The sequence below is a fragment of the Xiphias gladius genome, chromosome 11 (genome assembly GCF_016859285.1).
Source record: "Xiphias gladius isolate SHS-SW01 ecotype Sanya breed wild chromosome 11, ASM1685928v1, whole genome shotgun sequence".
In the NCBI taxonomy this organism is placed as follows: Eukaryota; Metazoa; Chordata; class Actinopteri; order Istiophoriformes; family Xiphiidae; genus Xiphias; species Xiphias gladius.
This window is the reverse complement of record NC_053410.1, coordinates 16,405,627-16,427,543: the sequence shown is the minus strand read 5'-3', so window position 1 is coordinate 16,427,543 and position 21,917 is coordinate 16,405,627. Positions and strand designations below refer to the sequence as shown.

The 21,917-nt window shown below is 37.2% G+C and overlaps 1 protein-coding gene across 2 annotated transcripts in view; it reads left to right on the top strand.

The window, feature by feature from the left end:
- Nucleotides 1-21,917, top strand: part of lmbrd1 (LMBR1 domain containing 1) — a 58,666-nt gene that overhangs the window by 13,309 nt on the left and 23,440 nt on the right. For both annotated transcript variants that reach the window (XM_040139024.1, XM_040139025.1), the window contains exons 4-8: nucleotides 2,760-2,857; nucleotides 4,464-4,531; nucleotides 7,213-7,301; nucleotides 13,418-13,491; nucleotides 21,527-21,652. In XM_040139024.1, coding sequence (XP_039994958.1) covers nucleotides 2,760-2,857; nucleotides 4,464-4,531; nucleotides 7,213-7,301; nucleotides 13,418-13,491; nucleotides 21,527-21,652 — 455 coding nt within the window. The remainder of the gene's footprint in view (nucleotides 1-2,759; nucleotides 2,858-4,463; nucleotides 4,532-7,212; nucleotides 7,302-13,417; nucleotides 13,492-21,526; nucleotides 21,653-21,917) is intronic.

Below are 21,917 nucleotides of genomic sequence, written 5' to 3'. Positions count from 1 at the left end.
ATAAATTCCTAAGGCATTTAGTGTTGCTCTTGTCTCTAAAAAAGCTGTTTGTACAGGTAGAACCAAACAAACAAAAAAGGTGTGGATGAGAGAATAGCATGTTTTTTCACCAAGGACAGGTGTATTGTATGCACTACAATGTATCACTGACTAAAGGTCACTGGCTTTAGTGAATGAAATCATTTTCTGATACAGATGGGTTTTTCTTATTGGAGTGAGCAACATTAAAATGGAACTGATGATTATCTTCTTTCACCCAAACCAATGTTAAATATACCAACAGCAGAAGAGTAATATGTGCATATAAAAATGTCCCCTCCAGCTGAATCAATCGTTTAGTGCTCTAGATGAAAGTCTGAACAGAAACGACACCTTTCTTAGTTTACTCAGAACATACCCAGTGGTATTATTCACTGGCTTTTAGACATAGCACTCATAATAGAGAAGGCAGCTGTATAAAGACTGCTATTAATGAAATGGGTTTTAATTTTTAACAGTTGTTATAATGAGGTTTTGGTCCACTTCTTATCCCAAGATGAAGTACAATAAAGTTAACAAAGTTATTCAACCTATTATAAATAAAAGGAAGTCTTGTCAACCACGATCAGTCACAATTTTAAAACTTGGTTAGCTGGTCAACAGTGTTTAACAACCAGCCTTGTTAAACCTCAACTTGTTAAGCTAATGGTTAACAAGCAGCAGACTCAAAAGTTGTAGAATACCAGCTCGTAGCATGAGCAAACTTGATAATATACTAAGTAAAACAAGTCCCATCATACTGTGGGAGGTTCACTTGTTTAAGAGTTGCTGTGAAAAATAAATGTAGAAACTTTTCTACATCCCAATAAAGATGAGTTTTAAGGGGGTGTATGTCGGATTTGAGTGTGTTTACACAGTCTTCAGGCCCTCCTTGATGAGGTTGAGCTCATAGCACAGGGTCTCAAAGTGATATGCCATACGGATCTGGGCCACATTGGTCTTGCGGATGTCGTTGCCCCCTGTTAGAAGATGTTGATTAGAAATGATTCCATTAAAAAGACTATATAACTTTTTGGTAGATAACATTAATGCATGCCAAATTAACCAGGATAAACTAATAAACTCCAGCTTAATTAACTTTTTTCAGTTTTTGTTTTTTCCAGCCAGGTAGACAAAATTGATTAGATTTCTGAGGAAGCGTTTATAATTTGTTGGGAACATTTCAGGTGAAATAATGACACATACAGTATATATTGAATTCAGTGTGTGAGTGGTGGGTCGGCCGTCACCGGTACACAATACCATATGGAGAAATTCTAACAAAACGCAATTGCGAGCGTGCTTTTAACTAGAATCATTTGTTTTAAAATTATTAGACACATTGCTCCTTGAAAGCCTGACCCTGAGGCCAGATTTTAGGAAAGATAATTATCTTGATCACTACACTCCGAGTACAGGAGAGGAATTTGAGTAGGAAAGTCAGCACAGAACTCATTGCATTTAAAAAAAAATGAGCACAAAAACGAAAACAAAGCACTTTCCATTAAGCCTTGATGGAAACTTTAACATTTGCTGAAATCCTGCCATATCATGGGACCTAGATGCTCAGCAGTGATTTTTTTTATATCAAATGTCGTTAATACCTGTTTTTGCTTTAACAGCCCTGGACGTCTACTACTTCTTTTCCGCTAATTGGAATTGCAGCCAGTTTTTCAGTTGCGCTTTGATGTAATATAAACCCTACATGTTTTGTTTCCCTTATAAATGTTTTGTTTTCCAAAAAGTGTTTTGCTTATGTTGGATATAAATGATTTAAAAACATGTTTACTTTCAAATAAATTAATTTTGCACAGTTAAATGCAACTGCCCAAAGGGTCAAACTCGAAAGAGAATGCCCAGTAGTCACCCATGTGGTGCCTATTGAACCATACATGCTATGTTGTCAGAGAGAAATTAGAAAAACATCCAGAAAATAACTGTTCTAGTTTGAAGGAGGGAAAATGGCTTTTTTTGGGTGTATCATTACAAATTTTTTATTCATGAATGCAATAATGACAGTTATTTATGTTTAACTGTAGCATCAATGTTTCTTCATAATTTAATAAGTGATACCTGCTCTACATTTGTCATTAGAGAGTTTTTAAGGAATGAGGTCATGTTGTCTCAGAAATTTCTTGGGTTTATACTATCTGGCACTACTGAATGAATGATAATGAAGGCTATGTAAAAACTATTTTCTTGAAATGGCATGCAAAAAGCCAACAACTCACTGGCATATACTGGCATGTACTCTTTACAAATACTATTGTCTTTCATAAAATCATTGTTTGACTGAAGAGGAGAATTGTATGAGTTTAGGAATTTTATATATATATATATATATGTGTGTCTATGTATATATGTACGTATATCTATATATATATATATATATATATATATGTGTGTGTGTGTATGTGTATATATATGTATATATATGTGTCTGGTTATTATATATGTATGTATATCTATATATATATATATATGTATGTGTGTATGTGTATATATGTATATATATTTGTGTGTGGTTATTATATATGTATGTATATGTATATATATGTATATGTGTATTATATATTTGTATTGTACTGCCCTTGACACAAATGCACTGCAATGTTTTAACATTTTATTGTCATTATAGAGTTTGCCACACTGTATGCTAGGATATTCATTTCTCATTTGCCACAAAAAGATCTTAATGTGACTAATTTTTGGATTTCAATTTTTCTTTTGTATCCATATAGCACTTTACTCCATCATACTATTCTGTGTCTTCCTATGGATCCCCTTTGTTTATTTCTACTATGAAGAAAGGGATGACGACAATGTGAACAAATGCTCGGTAAGAATGCACCTTTCTTGTACACATAGCACTGTAGCCTACTTATATGCGGGGCGGAGGATTCAAATTTTATTCAGTTGATGTTATTCAGTGCGGTTGACCAGTATGCTAATGCAAAAATGTCCTGAAGTAATTTTAGTTGAACTTCCAAGCCCACTTGAGGCAACATGAACCCATTGGTTTGCATGCACATTTAACATGACAAACAGCAAAGGTATATATCCAGACTTTCATTTTCTTGCGTCTGAATCTCTTAAGTTTTCCTAAGCTTCTTTGTGGACAGCATCGGGGTTCACAGAACATATATCTCAATTCAGGCTATATCAGTACAATGCATTATAGCTTATATGTTTCTGTAGTAAATGTTTTCGCCACGATACTTTAATGTTTTGTCAGTGTTTTGTTCCTCATCTCACCCATATTTTTTTAGATGAAGTGATAAAATACACATATAACTTGAAATCTGAAACTAATGAATTAATATTCTCTTAATTAGTTTAGATACAGTAAACTCTGTCCCATCACTATGGTTTTTGCAGTTTGTCCATTTGACTGTACCTGTATTCACTGTATCTAGTATACTGACTGTTCAAGAAGTAAATAAACATTGATTTTCCCTTTTTTAAATAATATCAGCTGACTGATCCGTCAAGCCCTACTGTTGACTTGTTTGACTGTGTGTTATGCAGTTATAAATTTGCAGTGCTCGTCCTCAAAATCATCATTTACCGGTTGTGAAAGATAACAGGTAGATTTTTTGTCTACTTGTGCTGCTGATGAGCAATGTGTTGTATTCCTGTATTATGCTGTCATGCGCTAACAGGACACATAGGACACACATGCTCACCGTGATCACAGAAGCGCAATGATGCACATTTCTGCTGACTGCAGAGTAATGCATATCGACAGCTAGTGGAGATAATGTACCATAAAGATGAGAAGAGCTTTGCTGTAAAATATGCAGGTTTCAAAACAGTAAAGAAGGCTTGACAAATGTGTTATTAGGTAGGAAATGCAATCAGTGTTTTTTAAGGCCTTGAAGATACAGAAGATAACACTCTTAGAATGTGTTTGTGTTTACAATGAAAACTTCAATTATCTATACAATCTTAACAAATGTAAGGAAAAATAGACTTGAAATTCATATGTATATTACATTTTATGGCTGTAAAAATAGAGACATTGTCAAACCACGCCACACAACTGCATTCATACTATAAATTATAGGCCCCACATTGTCACCTGAAGTTTGGCAAAATTTGAAATCCCTATCTTTAGAAGTCTTTTAAGTGAGTGATGTACCAAATAATAGCCATCGCATAGTGCCTTTTCTCCCTTCCATGTGTCAGTTTTGAGCTGACAGAGGCACTTTCTCTCACAGACAGGGAGGTCTTTTGTATTGTTACTTTAAAAGCACCTTGAATAGCACTGGGAGTGACATGTTATCTGCCAGGTCGAACCGGATCTACACCTTAGCTCTACATAGCTCTCAGTCACTATAGTCCTTAGCTAAATAGATTATGACCCCCTTCCCTCACTCACAATGAATAATAATGTTTCACTTCATGGCCGTGTATGACCAGTTTAATTTTTTCTTTTATTACAGCAAGTGAAAAACGCTCTGAAGTACACAATTGGATTTGCGATTGTCTGCGTGGTTCTCCTTTTAATTGGGTAAGTTGGAGACACGGGTGGCTTCTTCTGCCTCACTACAGGATAGGTAGAAGGGGAGTGTGGATGTATCATTGTGTTCAGTTAATAAGAAGAGGACCCCTTTACACAGCTACAGGGCCATTTGTCTGCCCATGTTAAGCCAGTCAAGAAAAAAAATATCTATCCCTTACTGAATATATGGTAGGAACACTATCTAGTCTGTTTGATTTTCTTCATTACATTTAAAAACATCGGACAAACTAGGTTCCATGCATTTGCTCTATGTACAAAGCACATGTGGAGGGAATATTGAGTCTTTTTGTGACATCCTGTATTGTATCTAAGAATCTATACTGATGCACATTCTCATCCATGTCCCACTTATCTGCAAGTTTTATACTGGTTTTGTTCAGTAGCACCTGCACAACATAATAGATTTCCTTTGCAGCCGTGACAGCAACATGCCTGGAGTTCTACCTATCCTATTTAATGTGCTCTTTCAACCATTAAATGGTCAACTGGAGGAGGGCTTACCTTCTTTGGGAAAATAAAAGACACATGACTATACTTTCTTATACCTTAAAGTAATGCAGTTAAGCCTTTTTATAGACAGAAGCAATTTAGCCCACCTTTTACCTCATGAACTGGAACTATTGCTGCTTTGTTCTGGCAATTGTTGCTTTCGTCCTTTGATTTTCAGCAACATGATGGCTTTTATCCCAGACTTCTTTTTTGATATAGAGAAACATGGCTTTGTTTGGTGACTCAATGGGTCTGTGCTTCACAAGGCCTTTGTTCGTTGTCTTTTAACTGGTGAGGTGTTATTTTCTTAAATGCCCCCTGATCTGTCAGCAATACAGGTTTTTAATTTTTGTATTTTTTCAATTGCAACTGGAAATAACTTATCTTAACGAGTCATTTAGTCTCATATCAGCCTTTAAGACTTATTTTTTGTATTAGTCTAGAGAATATCTATTAATGCCTTTAGAATGTCTGGGTAACAGCTTCACAGTCAGAAGAAATTGCCCAGTCACATTTACTGTAATATTTATTTGAGACCTAGGCAACGCAAGTTGAGCTCTGCAAGAGAACTAGAGTATGTGGCTACTCATGTCACAGCACACATTTCTTTGAGCATGACAACTAGAATTTCAAAATACTGTAAATTTTATTTAGTAGCTAGTGAAAGGTGATAAGGGGCCTTTCATTTTTTTTTAGGAGTGCAGCTGCAGTGCTGTACACCAACTGGTGCCAGGCCACTGAAAATAGGCTAAAACAGGAAAAAAAGACTTGAACACTATTCAAGATGAATAGACAAAAGCATGAATAACTATATTTGTATGTTTTTCTCACTTTTCTCACTTTTTTCTCACACAGAAAATACCTTTATAGAGTTAAGTTGTAGAAAGTTACATCCTGTACTGCAGACACGGCTGCGAAGAGTTGAGAAAGGGTTAAGGTCACTTTGATGAGGTGCTTTTTTCTTAAAATGAAAAATTACATATAGCATGACCAAAGGGAAGCACATGCACAGGAACAAGATTAAGTACAAGTGTGGACCCCTGGGGATATCCACATGATACTGGGGCAAATGAGGCCTATTGAGGCCTGCATTTTGTTTTTTGCAAATGAGGCAAAGGGAAGTATCTGAAATGCTGATCCAGTGTCTTTCACCTCCCCCTGATGAAATTTTATTAAAAAACTTTTTTTTTGGCTACTATTTTTTTATCTTCCAAAAAGAATCCCGGTAGATCTGTAAAGCAACATATTTCATTTGATTTTTTAGATGGTAGATACTAACAAGGTTTCTGGCCTATATCTCTGTTGTCTTTGATCAACGGAAAAGGATTTCATGTTCAATGGAATCAAAATCTGCACTGAAATTGCCCATGCACACTGTTGACCATTTCCTCACATTTTCTTGCATAAAGATATACTGGTAGTCCTAAGAAATGCTGTTTCAGTTGCGTTGACAAAATATGTTTTTCATTTTCCCCAACAACATTGAGCAAGAGCTGTTTAGATACAGCTTGTGTATATATATATATACACACATATACACAGACACACAAACACACACACACAAACACACAGGTATCTTTTGCAGAAGAGTAACATAATAACAAAAGAAAATCGTAAAATGAGAAAAAAAAAGCCTTACGGTTTAAAGAAGGAGAAAAGCGCCGGTCCACTTTTACAGCATGCAGACAAGTTGAAAAAAAACCCCCCAGCATTTACCATGGAGCTTAGATGTGTCGTTGCTGGAGTGGAAAACATACTGTGAAAGCTTCTTTTCGTTTTCTGTCTGAGCATTAAGCTACATTATATAGGACATAAAAGGTCTGTGTAGTGGAAATCTTTTTCTGAAATTAAGCTAGATTGTCACTGTTTTCCAGCAGAACTAGCAGCATTCTGTCTTTCTGTCTGTATTTCTCTGGCTCTCTTGCCATCTTTCCGGAACAGCAATGACACTGGTAGCTTTTAATGTTTGTCTGTGGTGGAATGATTAAAAGGCATGTTTTTTTTTCTTTATTTTCCTTTACAGTATGTGCGGAATCTGTGTTGGGGATGTAGAGAAGATACACCAGTTTCTAAAACTATCAGTGCCGGGATAAAGACTACACACATAGGTAGTCACACTACATATTGTGTACTGGGGACAGTGAAAGCTGACACCTGTATTATTGTTTCATTGCTTTCAGAGCCTTTGTTCCACTCGAGACCCCACCTGGCCAGAATTCCACTCAATGGGAGAAAGTACAATACCTTTTTGAGGAGCTTGGAAGTAGTCGTAAGTACAGCCTCTGTAGAAAATACTTCCTGTTATATTCAACTTGGGTCTTATTTTTATAGTTGTTACCATTACTAGCAGATTTTATTCCATTTCTTTCTTTTTATGATTTCTTATTTATTTCCCTTTAATAATAATACTTTGTTGATGATGTGGTGCAACTGAGGGCAAAACAAAAGACACAAATTGTCTCAAGATAGCACAAGTTGAAAAAAAAAAGTGAATTCCTAAACCTTATGACAATACGATACAATTCATGGAGGTTGGTAAGTTTTGACATGGGTTTCTCCTCTTTTGGTTCTTATGGAAGACCAGGTAATGGAGGTCAGCATGCTTAAAAGTAATGCAGTGCTTCTTAGGGTCAAAGTATTTTAAATGGAAATTACTCATGTTTCTAAGCCTGGTTGATGAAAGATAAATAGGGCATATTCTACTGTTTTAGGCATACAGGAACAAACTGGAATGCACCACAGTTGATGAGGTCCAAATTACAGTAATTGGAAAATAAATGGTGGTGATTTTTATTCCACAAATAACTTTTTAAAGGGATATACAAGGTCAAAATTTTCACTTGGCACATCTAAAATTTTCTCAGATTTAGTGTATTTTGAGTGGACCCACATGCGGATCACATAGTAACTTTCTATGTATGGAAATACATGTAAGATAGCGGAAAACCTGTTACATCATGCATTTATTGATTATTTTTCGCCACAGAGTTGACCAAAATAATCGTGTTGATTTGTATATATTTCAGCCTATGTCTTCCTTGATTTGATTGGTCAGGAATTACATTGGGGTAATCTAGTGACCACTCATCAACCCCCATCTGTATAGATTTCATAAAAAGTGCAAAGATGGACAGCTTACAGTTTATTTAAGAAATACATTTTAATAACATGATATTCCCAGACGTTACTGTCCGCTCCTTATTGTGAATTCGCTCGGTTATTCAAGTCCTTGCTAAATAACTCAATAACTGTATTGATGGTTGACTGTGTGATCCAAACACTGTGAACATGCCCTCCTTGGGCATCTTCACTTGTTGAATGGAGCATTGCCTGTGCTTATGCTCGTGCTAATGCAGAAACATTGCCAAATAAGGACTCCTAACAGTCCTCTGGCCTTTTGCCATCTGGGGATCAAGGAGGAAGTTGAACCATCTGTCTCTCTTCAGAATAGTGGACCCCCACATGCTCTTACCTAGCCTTCCTCCCTTGGCACAGGAGGAAATTGCTCAGCTGCTAAGGAGGAGATGTGAGGATCATCCTTTTTCTAATCCCCATCTCTTCTCTCTCCAGATGGGAGGTTAATTGTGTAAAGGAAAGGCACTTTTGCCACATAACTGTGCTGACTGCTTTGCAACAACTGTTCATTAAGGCTACTACATCTTTAATGGTTCCAACATTGCATTTGTTACAATGTTCCAGTGATGACTGAATGTACTCCAGATCAGTAGCTATTAATGTTGGTATTCAAGACCATACAGTAAAACCTTATGGGAGTGGGGGGAGTTTCTCAGTGATCGCAAGGCACCTATGCTAGAGGGCTGTTTTGTGGTAGAGGTCTTTTCCCCTCCGGAATCCCCTGAGGTGGAAATTAGTTTGGTGGACGACCACGGTGGTCCTGAGCTGTATTGGTTTTAGCCGTTGCCTCCAGCCCCAGCAATGCCTGGTGCTGGAGGTAATGATGCCGAACATGTAGTCAGAATAGCACTCTCGTGAAAAATTCCGAATGCAAATGTACAGAGCAGTGTGTCGCTATCGAAGTACCTGCTGCGATTTGCAACCATTGCCGAGCCATATGAGTGTCTGAAGGGAAAGAATGCAGTCTGGTGGTGCTTCTACTACCGTCAAAAGCTGAACCACTGCGCCAAAATTGAAAAATACTAGAGGGTTAGCAAAACATAGCGTAAACTCCTGTGAATGATGAGTCTCAATAAGTATACAACGGAAAATAAGTTACTGGGAGAGGTGGGCTGCCCGCCTCTGGTTAGAGGGCATTAACAATCTTTTTTAAAATAAATTTCATTATGTAAACAAGTCCCAATTGGTTGACTCTATGTCAGCAGTGGCCTTGCAAAGATTCAGGATAATTTAAAACAGCAGATGTGCCAGTTTTTATAACTTGGAAAGAAATGTCAATATCAACACCAGCACTGATGTGTTTCATCACAGTACAGTCAAATAATTTAGTTTACAGCTCAAAATAATGTTTAAGGGTGCAGTACCAGTGACCCAGGCATACCATGTATTTCTAAGTTTTTCCCTTTTTCTAAAGGAGCAACCGGTATCCATTCATTTCACTCTAATTTGGCAATGACCTTGATAAGACTTGTAACTTCTATATGATATTATTAAATACATAACGCATAAACATAGCGATATTTGAAAGGTACTGCAAATCAGTCTGTTCTTTTGAGTGCGCTGTCATGTCACAGTAGTTTTAGCTTTGGGAAACTAAAATTGGACAAGATGTTTCCTTAACTGTTAATTGTTCCTGTGCAGCCAACAGGAGTTTAGAGTACCCAGCCTTCTCAGAGTCTCTGGGTGGAATCCAGGAAAGGACACCACCTAAGGACTCCATAAATTTGCTTGGGGATGTTATCACCTGAAGGATTTTGTCTGCATTTAATTGCATTAAATGGATCTATACTTTTCTGCTCTGTCTCTGTTTACATTTTGAGTACGGGCTTGTGACTACCTAGAATATAAATCATAATGCAGCCCTTACTCTATTTCAAAGTTTCACCTGTGACTAATCCATTCTGAGAGAATTAAAGTTGAAACAATGCACTGTAACTCTAGGTCATAAATGAGACACCACTTACAGTAAATGAATACATTTGCAGTTTTGAATGTGTCTCAAAAGCCTATTTTACTGACTACATTCCATGTTTATATAATCTTTTTTTGTTTTATTCTAATCTGCCTTCAGAATGCCTTGTTCATTTCTGAAATGAAAGTCACTAAAAAAAAAAGTCACATGCAGTCATTTTTACATTCAGAGCCTTGTATATTTGTTAATTTAATTAGTCCATTAAGTTTCTTTGGGTAATAGTGTCTGTACAGAGTACATTGGAAAAAATTGTGTTTTGCCTTAACTGAGTTATAGGTAAAAATAGTGGCTTTTATGTTTTAAAATGCATTTGAGGCAGTTCAGTTGACAGATTCATGGTGAGGGAGTTGGAGTGATGCTGTTGATCACATCTTGATTGATCTTTTGACATTTTCTGCTGTCCCTCAAGTTTGCGATAGTGCTTTATCTATATTAGCATGGTGTCCCTCAACTGTAGGATTAAAGCTACAAAATGCCCAAAATATCTTCTTAAACAAAAACTACTATCTAACCCCATGTCTCAAATTATTTGACTTTTTCAGTTTACCCACGCAAAGAGAAAAAACAACCATGATGCTGTCTATTAACATTCGCAACTTTGCTGAAAGCCTCCGTGTGCTGTTGTATGGTAGTATGTGGTTGCACACTTTACTAAATCCCACCCCTTGAATATACAGCTGCTTCCTACTTGCTTTTGATGATCCTGTCATTACAGAGAAGTAGGGTGCTAGGGCTAAAGGAGCTACTTAATAAACTCCTCTCTGTACAAGTTTCATGCATGCACACAAGCCTGATGCTATATGCGGGGTGAGATAAGAGCCACCTCATTTCATTGCTGTTGGAATCAAAGCTGTACAGATGTGGAAGCACCACCGATAATAGACAATATTCCCTCTGTTTAATCCCCGGAAAATCTGCTCAAGAAACCAAAAAGAGTGGCAGCAAACATCTATCCTTTGCTTTGTATAGAGTTCATGAACAGAATGTTCTCCATGCAGAACATGGAGCTATTGTCTATTTTACCAAGCTCACCACTAAACAAAGGGAGCAAAATCGCAACGAAACACTCAGGAATAGGAAACATGTATTCAAATGTTAATGTTCAGCCCGGCTGTCAGACTTCAAAGTTTTCTTTTTGCATACAATACAATAGGGAGTAGGTATATAATTGATCTCCATTTTCCACCTCTTTGTCCTGCTGCTTGTGAAATACCTCTAAAAGAAAGTGATAAATGTTACAAACAGTACAAATTATACATGCCCTGAATACTGACTTAATGATGCCAATCAAATGCCTCTGTCAAGGAGAAAGGCAAGCAGAGAGCCACCTATGGCCATGCTGACAGGTGGGCTGGACACTATTAAGTTGCTGCCGAGAGGATGTGGGATATCTGTAAAGGGAAAACTTTGTAGCTTTTTACATGGAACCCTAGGACAGGTGGGATCTTGACAGGGGAGAGAAGCAGTCAGTCTCTTCATCAATCCCTGTCTTCTAACTCCAGCTATGACAGCTGTTGTTACACCTACTGTTGCCCTTGCCTGATGGGTGGTCCCCTTACTGCCTCAGTCAGAGGTGAGACACATCAACTCAACCTACATACACTGAATAATCCAGCCGTTTAAACACTGAATGTGATCAATGTATGAAATGAGAGTGAATACAAAAAAAAAAGATAACCATATGTGTTTCCGGAGGAAGACTTTGCTACAACATATTCATTAAAAATTTAATCCAGGAGTACAAGAATACCAACATGATGCATTTTCCTTGTCCTTGTGGATAACATTGTTCCCAATTCCCTCCAAGGGAATAAATTTGCTGAATTGTCCCTTTAAGAATATTAGCACAGAGATGCATCCTTGCAGTTCAAGTAGGGCTTGATAATCAGGTGTGTAGTCGGTAAAGATGCAAAACATTTAAGTTTTAGAAATTCTTTCAGCTACACTTATATAATTCTGTTTGATGTGATGCATTTTTCCCACAACGCTTCCTATTTCATTCAAGACATTCAAAGGGTCATCAATTCACCAAAATAACTAATAAAAAAAAGACATTTACCATTTACCTTCATGGTGTCTAGCCATGTTGTACCATTACTGTCTTTGCAGAGGTTTTATAATATCTTCCACCATTTTAAAGAGGTAGTCCAGCAATTTAGCATTGAACATCCATAAATTTGGGGGACTGACAAAACACAGATTTAAAGAAGAAAAATCAAAATTAAAGCAGCAGATAAACATACTCTGACTTTTAGTCTCAAGCATGGTTCCATCTCCAAAATTACTGGATCATACAATTTCCATAATGCTCCAAAAGAATCTTTGCACACCCTCCTTACCTGATAAATTCCCACTTCTTTCAAAATCAATTGCCAGTTTGTTATCAAGACTTTCTATTAAAAATTTGTTGTCTCCAAGCCCCAGCTGGGATAAACGTATTAACATCACTATGACATCTTTAAGATTATTTCCTCAGCTTGACAAATCAATCCACAGACAACATTATACAACTGTTTTTACAGGCTGAATTGTACGAAGTATTAACTGACCTTATTTAAACGATCAGTGGAGTGCTCTCTTAAAACCTACAATATTTATTTTCAAAAACAATATCCCAGTTAATCAGGATAATTCAAAGACTCCTCTAGATTTTTTTTTTTTTGTTATTAGTTGAGAGTATAAACCATTGAAATGTTTTTGCACATCAAACACAATTTGCTCACATCCACAGGGCGAACAGGATGATTGTTTCCCATCCCAAATGTTAGCTGGATGAGTGCTGGTAGCTAACACTAGCCTGCTCATTTGTATTTTGCATCCTGTTCCTGCCTTTGTACCAGCTTGTTTGGTAAGAGCGGTTTTGGCCCTGTGTATTACAGTCATTTTTGTCTCACCAAGACACACAGCACTCCTGTTTATTTTGAAATATTTGCACTGCACAGTGGGGGGACTAAATTACATCAATTTTGTGAAATTTTCCCATTGGATTGTCTGCAGGAGTATGGTAATGTCATTTTAGAAACATCTGTAGAATATTCAAAGAAATTTAGACGCAATGCTACTACATTCATACAGCCACTGCAATGGGGTCTGAATGCTGGAAACATTTAAGCTGTCAATGCTGAGTTTGAAAAGCAAACAGCTGCCTGAAATACCACAAAAGTGCACACAAGACAGTCAGCTCTTGATAACTTGCACATGTGTCAAAGAGTCCATTTATGTTTCTTTCAGTGGTCAAGGTCAAATCACTAATGGCTTTCCTGTCTTTCCACGTACAGATGGTCTACCGGCTCTGTCTTTCTCCATCAGCTCCTTGACCTTGATTGGCATGCTGGCAGTGATAACTTACACGGTGAGTTGGGACCTGAGACAACTGGATGATGTTGTTTCATGTGTTCAGTGAAGCTTTATCTGCACATTAATTAAGACACATCATCTGGTGAAATGATTTCCAGATCTTGTCAGAGCTGTAGCTTAATGGACCTGAACTTATTGAAACATCTTACATAGAACATGTTTTGAGGTATGAAGAAACAATTCAGAATTGAATAATCTTCCTTTTGTCAGATTCACCCAACATGATTTTTCACTGGTTATGTCATGGCTGAAAATGCATGTTTTTGTAAAATATTCTTTGAGCTGCAGTGCAGTTTCTTAAAGTTTTTATGTGCAAATGGTTTTCCATCGTTTTGGTTGAGATGTACCTAGTGATGGAGAGTCCTTTCAGTATTAGTAATACCTTGAGTTTTCAGACCTCTAGCATTGCTTAGACTGCTGTCTTTTACCTGAGCACCTGAGACTTTTGCATGATGTATGTGCATCCTTCTCTGGCTTATCAACCACTTATCAGCTGTCTATTTATATATATATAGATCGGCCGCTGTGTCCATTAATATATGCCTATATTTTGATTCTCTCAGCATTCTGCAGTTTTTCATTTTTTCCTAGTTCAGAAAAATTGACTGTGCTGTAACACTTGTTAATGTTGTCCATTTTTCATAGCTGTTATCTTGGTAACTAGACTGTAAATATTCCCTGGAGGGGGCGCTGGTGTCAGGGTGGGAGCAACACAGAATAGTGCCTACTGGGTGAAAAATACAAGAAACTCCTCGGGTATCAACCTAGGGAGTGAAAGTAAAAGTGACAGCCAACCCCAATCTATCCAGTTTGTGTTGAGCTCAAAGAGTCCTATTTGACAAATTACACAACAATTGAATGTGGAGCTATAATGAATAATACACAACCTAGTCACGTAAATTGTAGAAGTAATCTCCCTTTAGGACATATAATCCATCTCGGCTGGAATTTTATCCACTGTTTTCTCACTTTGCCTCTCACAGTTCTCTAAAGAGTGGATAATTACCCAGTACATTTTGAGGATGGAAGCATTCTAAGATTTGCACTGACCCCATGTTGCTATGGACTGTGCGAATGCCCTGGTGAAATCAAAACTCCCAGTGTGTCTTTGTTTTTGATGTTTCCTGTTTTGAACAAGTCAATCAAAGAAATCGGGCCCTTGGCGACAACAGCAGCTGAACCTCCCTCTTTTAGTCTGACAGACAAAAATACAGACGCTTTTTTAATCTCACTTTTTTGTCCCTTCATTTAACCTTTTTTGCTCTCTCCTCTCTCTTCTGTCTGTATGTGGCAAAACTCTTCCTGGTGGCAGCCTACCTATATTTGCAAAGAGCTGTGTGATTTATCATTCTTTATTATGTGTTACTATTAACCCTGCTTAACGTAATCGAATCTAAGTGACGGATTTCATAAGCAGCAGAAATGTTTTGCATGACTCCGTGAATCACTACTCTTTGTGCAGAACTAGCCATCAACCCTTAATGCACACAACTCTGTGATGTAAACACGATATAACAATGCAGCCGAGTGCATTTTAGTATATAAAACAGAGTCACCCTCTGTCCAGCTTTCTGCTAAACTATACCAATGCTTTAAACAGTTTAACTGTAAAATGTTTCAATTAAGTTGTGGATGTTATCTATTAAGGTCTTCTAGTACAGTTACAGTCCTGTAACTACAGTATATCAAATATAGCTCACCTGTAGATGAGATTATACTTTAAATTCAATTATATTAAATAAACTATTTAAATAGTGACAAGTGCACTATTTAAACTATTTAAATCTTTGTCTTTTCTCTGTTAACTAAGAAATAAATAAGTGATGGAACAGAACTAAAGTACATAGAAAATCTAACTTTGTGTATATATCATTGGATCATGGTTGAAAATATATGCCTATTTACTCAGTAAAGATATTTCGGTTATTATGTGGTATTATAGTTTGTTTTGCAACACGTTTCAGTGTCAGTTTGATAGAGATAGCAGGTTCTGGTCCTGTGTCTTGAATTTTGGAGGTGTTGGGCTTACCCTTTTGTGATTGTACCTTTAAGAAGACTTCACCAAGTTGATTTCAAACAGGTAACTAACTTTGCATTGAATTTGATATAGAAGTCACTTTATACTTAACAGCCACTTTTTTAATGGTGAGGATTTTATTCAAGAATGCAAATCTATAATAGATATCCTCCACATTACCTGGAATGTTTGCACATGCATATTCCCTCTATATTAATTCCCACTGTTTGATTGTGCCCAGCAGTGATGACATGAGACCAGTCAAGCCGATCTCAAAGCTCATGCATCATGTGAAGTCCTTTGGCTTAATTTAAAAGCTTGGCTAGCGTATTGACTTGTTACTCTCATGGCTCTGTCTCCTGTGGACCTACCTTTCTCTTCCTCTTAAATTGCCAGCCATAAGACGCTGATGCTGAACTAAGGTTGAGAAGATTAATGTCTGTTGATCTAATCACAGGCCCTGAGATTGAACAGAGTGAATCAGAGGGATGTCACTAGTACTTACTTTAGAGTTCAAAATTATGTTCATTAAAGATTCATAAACACAGTTTCATAAGGCTGCAAAGAATGAACCTTATGGATCCTTTTTTGAAGCGTTTTGTTTTTAAACCTCTGCGCCGCACACAGCGATGGCATCATAATGTTCTGCAAAAATACTTTTCTGGCCATTATTCAATACCATAACTCAGAAACAGAAGGGGAGACTGTGACCATATTTCACATTTGGTCAGATACTGGATTGGTGACACTAATCTCGGGTGCCCACCCTGAAATTGCGGTATAAATATTCTGTGCTACCAGGTTCAAGTCATGTGTGAAGCATCCACATTTTAGAATTTGTAGCTTCTTTGCAGCAACATCCATATTTGAAGCATTGTCCACTGTCATGGCTATAACTTTGTGTTCTTTAAGATTCAGCTTTATTGGCCAAGCATGTGAACAAGTACAAGGAACTTGACTTTTTTTTTTTCTCTCAATTAACTTACACACTTGTACAGTAGACATACAGCAGAACAAGAACAACAAAATTTAATTATTCACTGGAATCATACATGTCAATATAGTAATAACTTCGATTTCACCAAAAAATACACTTAATACCTTTTATTATATTCCTTCAAATTCTTCACTACATATATGAGTCTGGACAGACATGGATGTAAACTGCAGCTTGACTGGTTGGTGGAGGTTTACAACCGCAAGGCAGTAATGCTAGTTAATCAAACACGAGTATGAGAAATTGCATGATTATGACACCACTGATTGTCATAACCCTTCAAATTTGCAGAAGGCTAACTGCAATTACTGCAATTAAAGAAGAGTAAACCTTGTACAATGTCTTTAGAAACCCAAAAAATGCTCTAAAGGCTGGAGGCAGCCTGCGAAGCCCTTCAGTCAACCATGACAGGCTTTTTCAAAACCGGACTGCCAGTTGGATTTTTTTCCAGAAAATTGGGCAAAATTGCTTACCATTCAAAGGAACTTTTTAAATCTTTCATTCACACAGAACCTCAAGCAAAAATCATTTTAAACGTAATGTGCCAAAGGGTCAACAAAGTGTGGAAAGTGCTTTTCATTGAAAGCTTTCTTTTTTATTTAAGAACATTCCCTATTTTTGTTACTAAATCAACTATGCTATAAGCTATTGCCTTGAAACTGTATAGCAGCCCTTAGACAAATCAAAACACAGATGAAGCTGAGCTTAGCTGACCAACTGCTGGAAGGATGCTGGAGTAAAAAATTGGGTTGGATGCTCATACATTTAATTTCAAATTTTCTCCTTTAGTAATATAGCAATAATATAGCAGGCCTGCATTAAAAAAAATAAAATCACAGACAGATTTAATAACATTAATGATGGCTGCATTCCATGTAGGTGAGCCAATTCCAGGTATCTGGTATTTTGGATGATCAGTCTTACTGGGAGACTTGAAGGAATGGAGCCATTGTTAAGGTCATTATTTACACCTGTGCTTTTCCTGCTTCAAAAGTCAAAATATCTGCCGTGAAAAGGGAGAATTTGACTACAGAGATGACATATAGTAGAATATGTTCTAACCTTCTAGCCAAAAACTTATCTATAAGTTTTCAGTCTACATCAAGCAAACATCTGCTGGTCTGCCCTGTTTCAGTATGAAGGATGTTTTAGAAACCATCATGGTATCAAAAAGAAAACCAGATTCAAAAGAGGCAGACAGCAGTTGAATCGGGGGTCGGGTATTAGGCCTTGAAAAGATTTATAAAAGTTAGGAGTCATGTCCAATAACCTTATCACATAGCTGGTCATTGACTTCACTGTAATATGTTCTTGCGTAGTAAGTTTGTTGAACTTGTCTTTCTCTTCCTGCAATGCATGAGGAAAATTAACAAGTGATAAGAATGTTTTTTAAAAAAAATCACATTGTACAAAGATGTTTGAGATGATAATGTCTGTACTATAATACACAATTAATCTACAATGACTGGGACAGGCTGTGAATGTGTTTTTTTTTCCCCAAATTATACAAATATTTGCTTGGCTTATTGATAAATTCATACTTCTGACCTTTGATAAAGAGAATATATCTCTCAGTCGTCTGTAAAATACCCAACTGGTATTTATTTAGAGTGACAGATTATTTAAAGAGTTGGTAACAAACTCTCTCTGTAGCTTATTTAATATGCAAGATTTTCTTGTTGTGCCCTTTTCTTAAAATTTTTAGAAAATTACATTGTAAAGCCATGAGTTATAACATTAGCAGTCTTTCACAACAAACTGGGAGAAACATATGGTGTATCACTTTAAGCGATATATGATTCTAACTGTTTTGTGAAACATTGAAGCAGCAGCACTCCTTCTACTCCTGGATGTAAAGGAGAAAAAATACCTGATCAACCCAGTTGGTTTTTAATTTTAAATTATCCTCATTTAGGTAGGAATCTTTAATGTAAACCATCTGGACATTTTTGACAATTTAAATGATTAACCATAGTCATGTATTGGTAGAATGAACATACACATATAAGAATTGTCCAGAGTAATACTTATACTAATAACAAAAGACCCCCCAAAAAAGAAACTAAAAGACACGTTAAAAACACAAATAAGACGATTATTGTTTGGTTTGACAAAATTAAATGATCAATCATAGTCAAGCATTGGTAGAATAAGAAATACTGTGTGAAACTTCCATAATAACATTAATACTAATCATGAAAGAACCTTAAAAAAAACTAAAATGGTACATTAAAAGCAAAAAAAAAGAAAAAAAGAGGAACCAACCAATTTGAAAAACCCAGCCAAACATGTATAAAAACCACCCGATGACTAAGGACAGAACAAATAGCAGTAGCTTGCCTCTGTGTGGACATTGACAATCATGGTTGACTGCTGTGAAAGAGGTTCTCATTTCAGCTTGGGACCATGAGAACAGTGTGCTAGGTCTAGCAACAGGAAGATTTTAACAAGCAAGCAGTCATGCACCTAGCCCCTTTACTTAACGATCCCAAACACTCTTCAAATTTTGCCTGCTCCTTTTGTATTGTTTTTATCCAGTACCTCATACTTCGTCTTAAACATGCTGTTAGTATGTTGGAGTGAAGTTCCAATCTCTGCGCGACTATAACCGAATGAACCCATAGTACACTGGGTAGTTCTCATGGAACAGTGTGTCTCATTTCCAAAAGATTTAATGATCTTGACCATGGAGGAGAGGGTTGGTTTCCAGTGCTATCGCCATACTGAGATGGCTGAGATCCTATAGTGCACTTGTCACTACTGATTAAATAAACTAAACAAAATCAAGAAGTGTGGCTCATGCTCATGATTATCACATTCATTCTGTTTTTCCGCCTAGTTATTCTTCTGTCTCTTAAAATGTGACTGCCCGTGTAAAAGAAACGACCAGACAGAGCAAAGTGGTGGCATAAGCTGCTTGGGGGACCTCCTCTCAAATGTGCAGATATACCAACATACAGAAAATGCGCTGGAGGGTGCAGAGCTTAGGCTATTTTCTGTTACATTTTAGTTCTGAATACATATTTAGGAAATTAATAGTGAAATACCCTAGCAGACTGATCTGAATTTTTTAAACAATTAAAACATTTTATTCCAATGCCTAAAAACTGCCTTTAAAATTGGCAAGCACAGCATTGGCGATCATCTCTTCCAGTGTCAGTTGGTGGAGATGATTGTCAGTCGTCACAACTCTACTAGAGACTTCTTAATCTGGATCTGCAGAAAGTATGGAATGGAAAAAAAAATCATTGCCTTATACAGAAGTTGGAGAAACCCTGATTTCAAGACCCTTATGACCTCTAATCATCCTCGCATTTCTAGTACAGACAGACAAAGACACACTGTCAAGACTTGCATCATGCTTGTGGAGCTAAATGGGAATAAGTATGTGTTAAATTTTTGTATGTTTAAATGCATTAGCTTGGTTATTTCAAGTTGTTTTAATAAGGTATGTTATGCTGGAATGGCCTCTTTATCAAAAGGTATTGAGAATGTTGGGGGGACCTCCTCTTCCTCCTCCCTCTGGACTCCACCATCACAAGTAGAAAGAGCAACAAAGATGAGGCTTGTGTAGGAGACCTGTGTCCAACTAGTTCACCCTCTTCCCCACTCAGCAGTCACATGACTATCTCTGAATGATTTCAGCCAGTCGCACGCGCACGCGCACACACACACACACACACACACACACACACACACACACACACACACACACAAAAACTCCCATCCACTCTACTCCAAGCTATTTCGGGTTATTATTGACCGCAGTTGGGTTTAAAATATGTTTAATGAGAATGCATAGTTATGTGTGAACTAAAAATATACACTCCAGCAGAGGGGGACACCTGTGTTTTTTGGGTTTTTTTTCCCCCCTGTAGTTGCACATTTGAGGGGAAGGGAAATGTTTCTCTTGGGATCTGGGGCAGGTTTTCCTTTTATGAGCGTGTTTGATATTCGGGACATGCTCCAGCCTTAAGAGCTCCATGATTCATTGCAGGAGGCGACATTTGCCGATAGCAGAGATCCACGGCAGAGACTAATAATAGTCTAGCCTGACTTAGTATCCCATGTGAGTGTCTTAATGCTACCTAACACTCAGGAACTAGTAATAGTTGTTTTAGAAAAATATAGGCTCACGTTTCCCCACTTGAAAAATAGAAGAAAGAGGGCAACATCTTTTGATGGGGCTGAAAGTATTGCACAGAGGATCCCTTTGTTTTATTATGAACCCATAAAATGGCCCTCCTCCAAGCTGGTAAAAGTGAGATGGCTTGTTGGAAGGGAAGAAAGCATTGGCCTGTTGCTGTTATTTTCATTTGTATTGATTGGTCTATTTCCTTCAATCAATGTCTCTTCAGGAGACTGAAGCCCATTGATAGTTGAAAGTGCCTTTTAATTTTTAAATTTTTTGCACATATCCCATCTCTGTCTCTCTTTGCTGTCACTATATGTATGTGAGTATGCCTTTCTGTATGGCTGTCTATAATTGTTTATTATTTATATGTTGTATGTACTTCTAACAGAAAAGAAAAGTTGATGTGTATTCATTTAAAATCCACATCATTCAACATTGATGGCACCTTGATGCCTCTCACTGTAACCCAGATTTTTCTCCCTAAAATTCTACTTATAAAAATTTCATCAAATCCTGGATAGAGGGTAGTGCTGTCACATGGGGGCACTGTTAAGCTGTAAATTGCATCAAGATGATATAGTGCAGTGATATCCACACAAAATGGTTGCAGCAAATTCACCAAAAAACCTCAGCACAATTATAGATTCCACCATTTTAATCTTTTTTCCTCTACCAAAAATGACATAGCCTGGGATGACAGAAACTATATGATTTGCTGTATGTGTGTCTGCTTACCCTCATTTGACTGTTGTCGGGTTCCACATTGTGATGGTTTTGTCATCAGGCAGAGGTGGGTATGTGTGGGTGGATGCACGTGCCATATGTGCCATCCCACCATCCCACATGTGTGATTATAATCGTAGTTCTGCACTGTCTTTCAGGCTTATGGTATGTCTGTCCTGCCTTTGAATCTGATAAAAGGCACACGGAGTGTGGTGTATGAACGCCTGGAGAACACAGAGGACATTGATGATGTTGAGCATCAGATAGAAAAGCTGAAATCCAAGGTTGGTCTCACCAAATCACACGAAACACTGGGATGATATGACATAAATACACAGTGCAAATTATCTAGAAGTCATGGAATAACTTAATGGAATAAAACCTAGAAGTGAAAAGACACAGATCATTAACAACAATTATATCAATAAAAATGCTGGAGCACTTGCTGTTTTCTTTTTTGTGCTTCAGTACAATCAGCAGTGAGTGTATAATCATGCATTCATTGAAAGGTATACATGCATAGCCTCCAGCTGATCAGTCCCTCCTCCT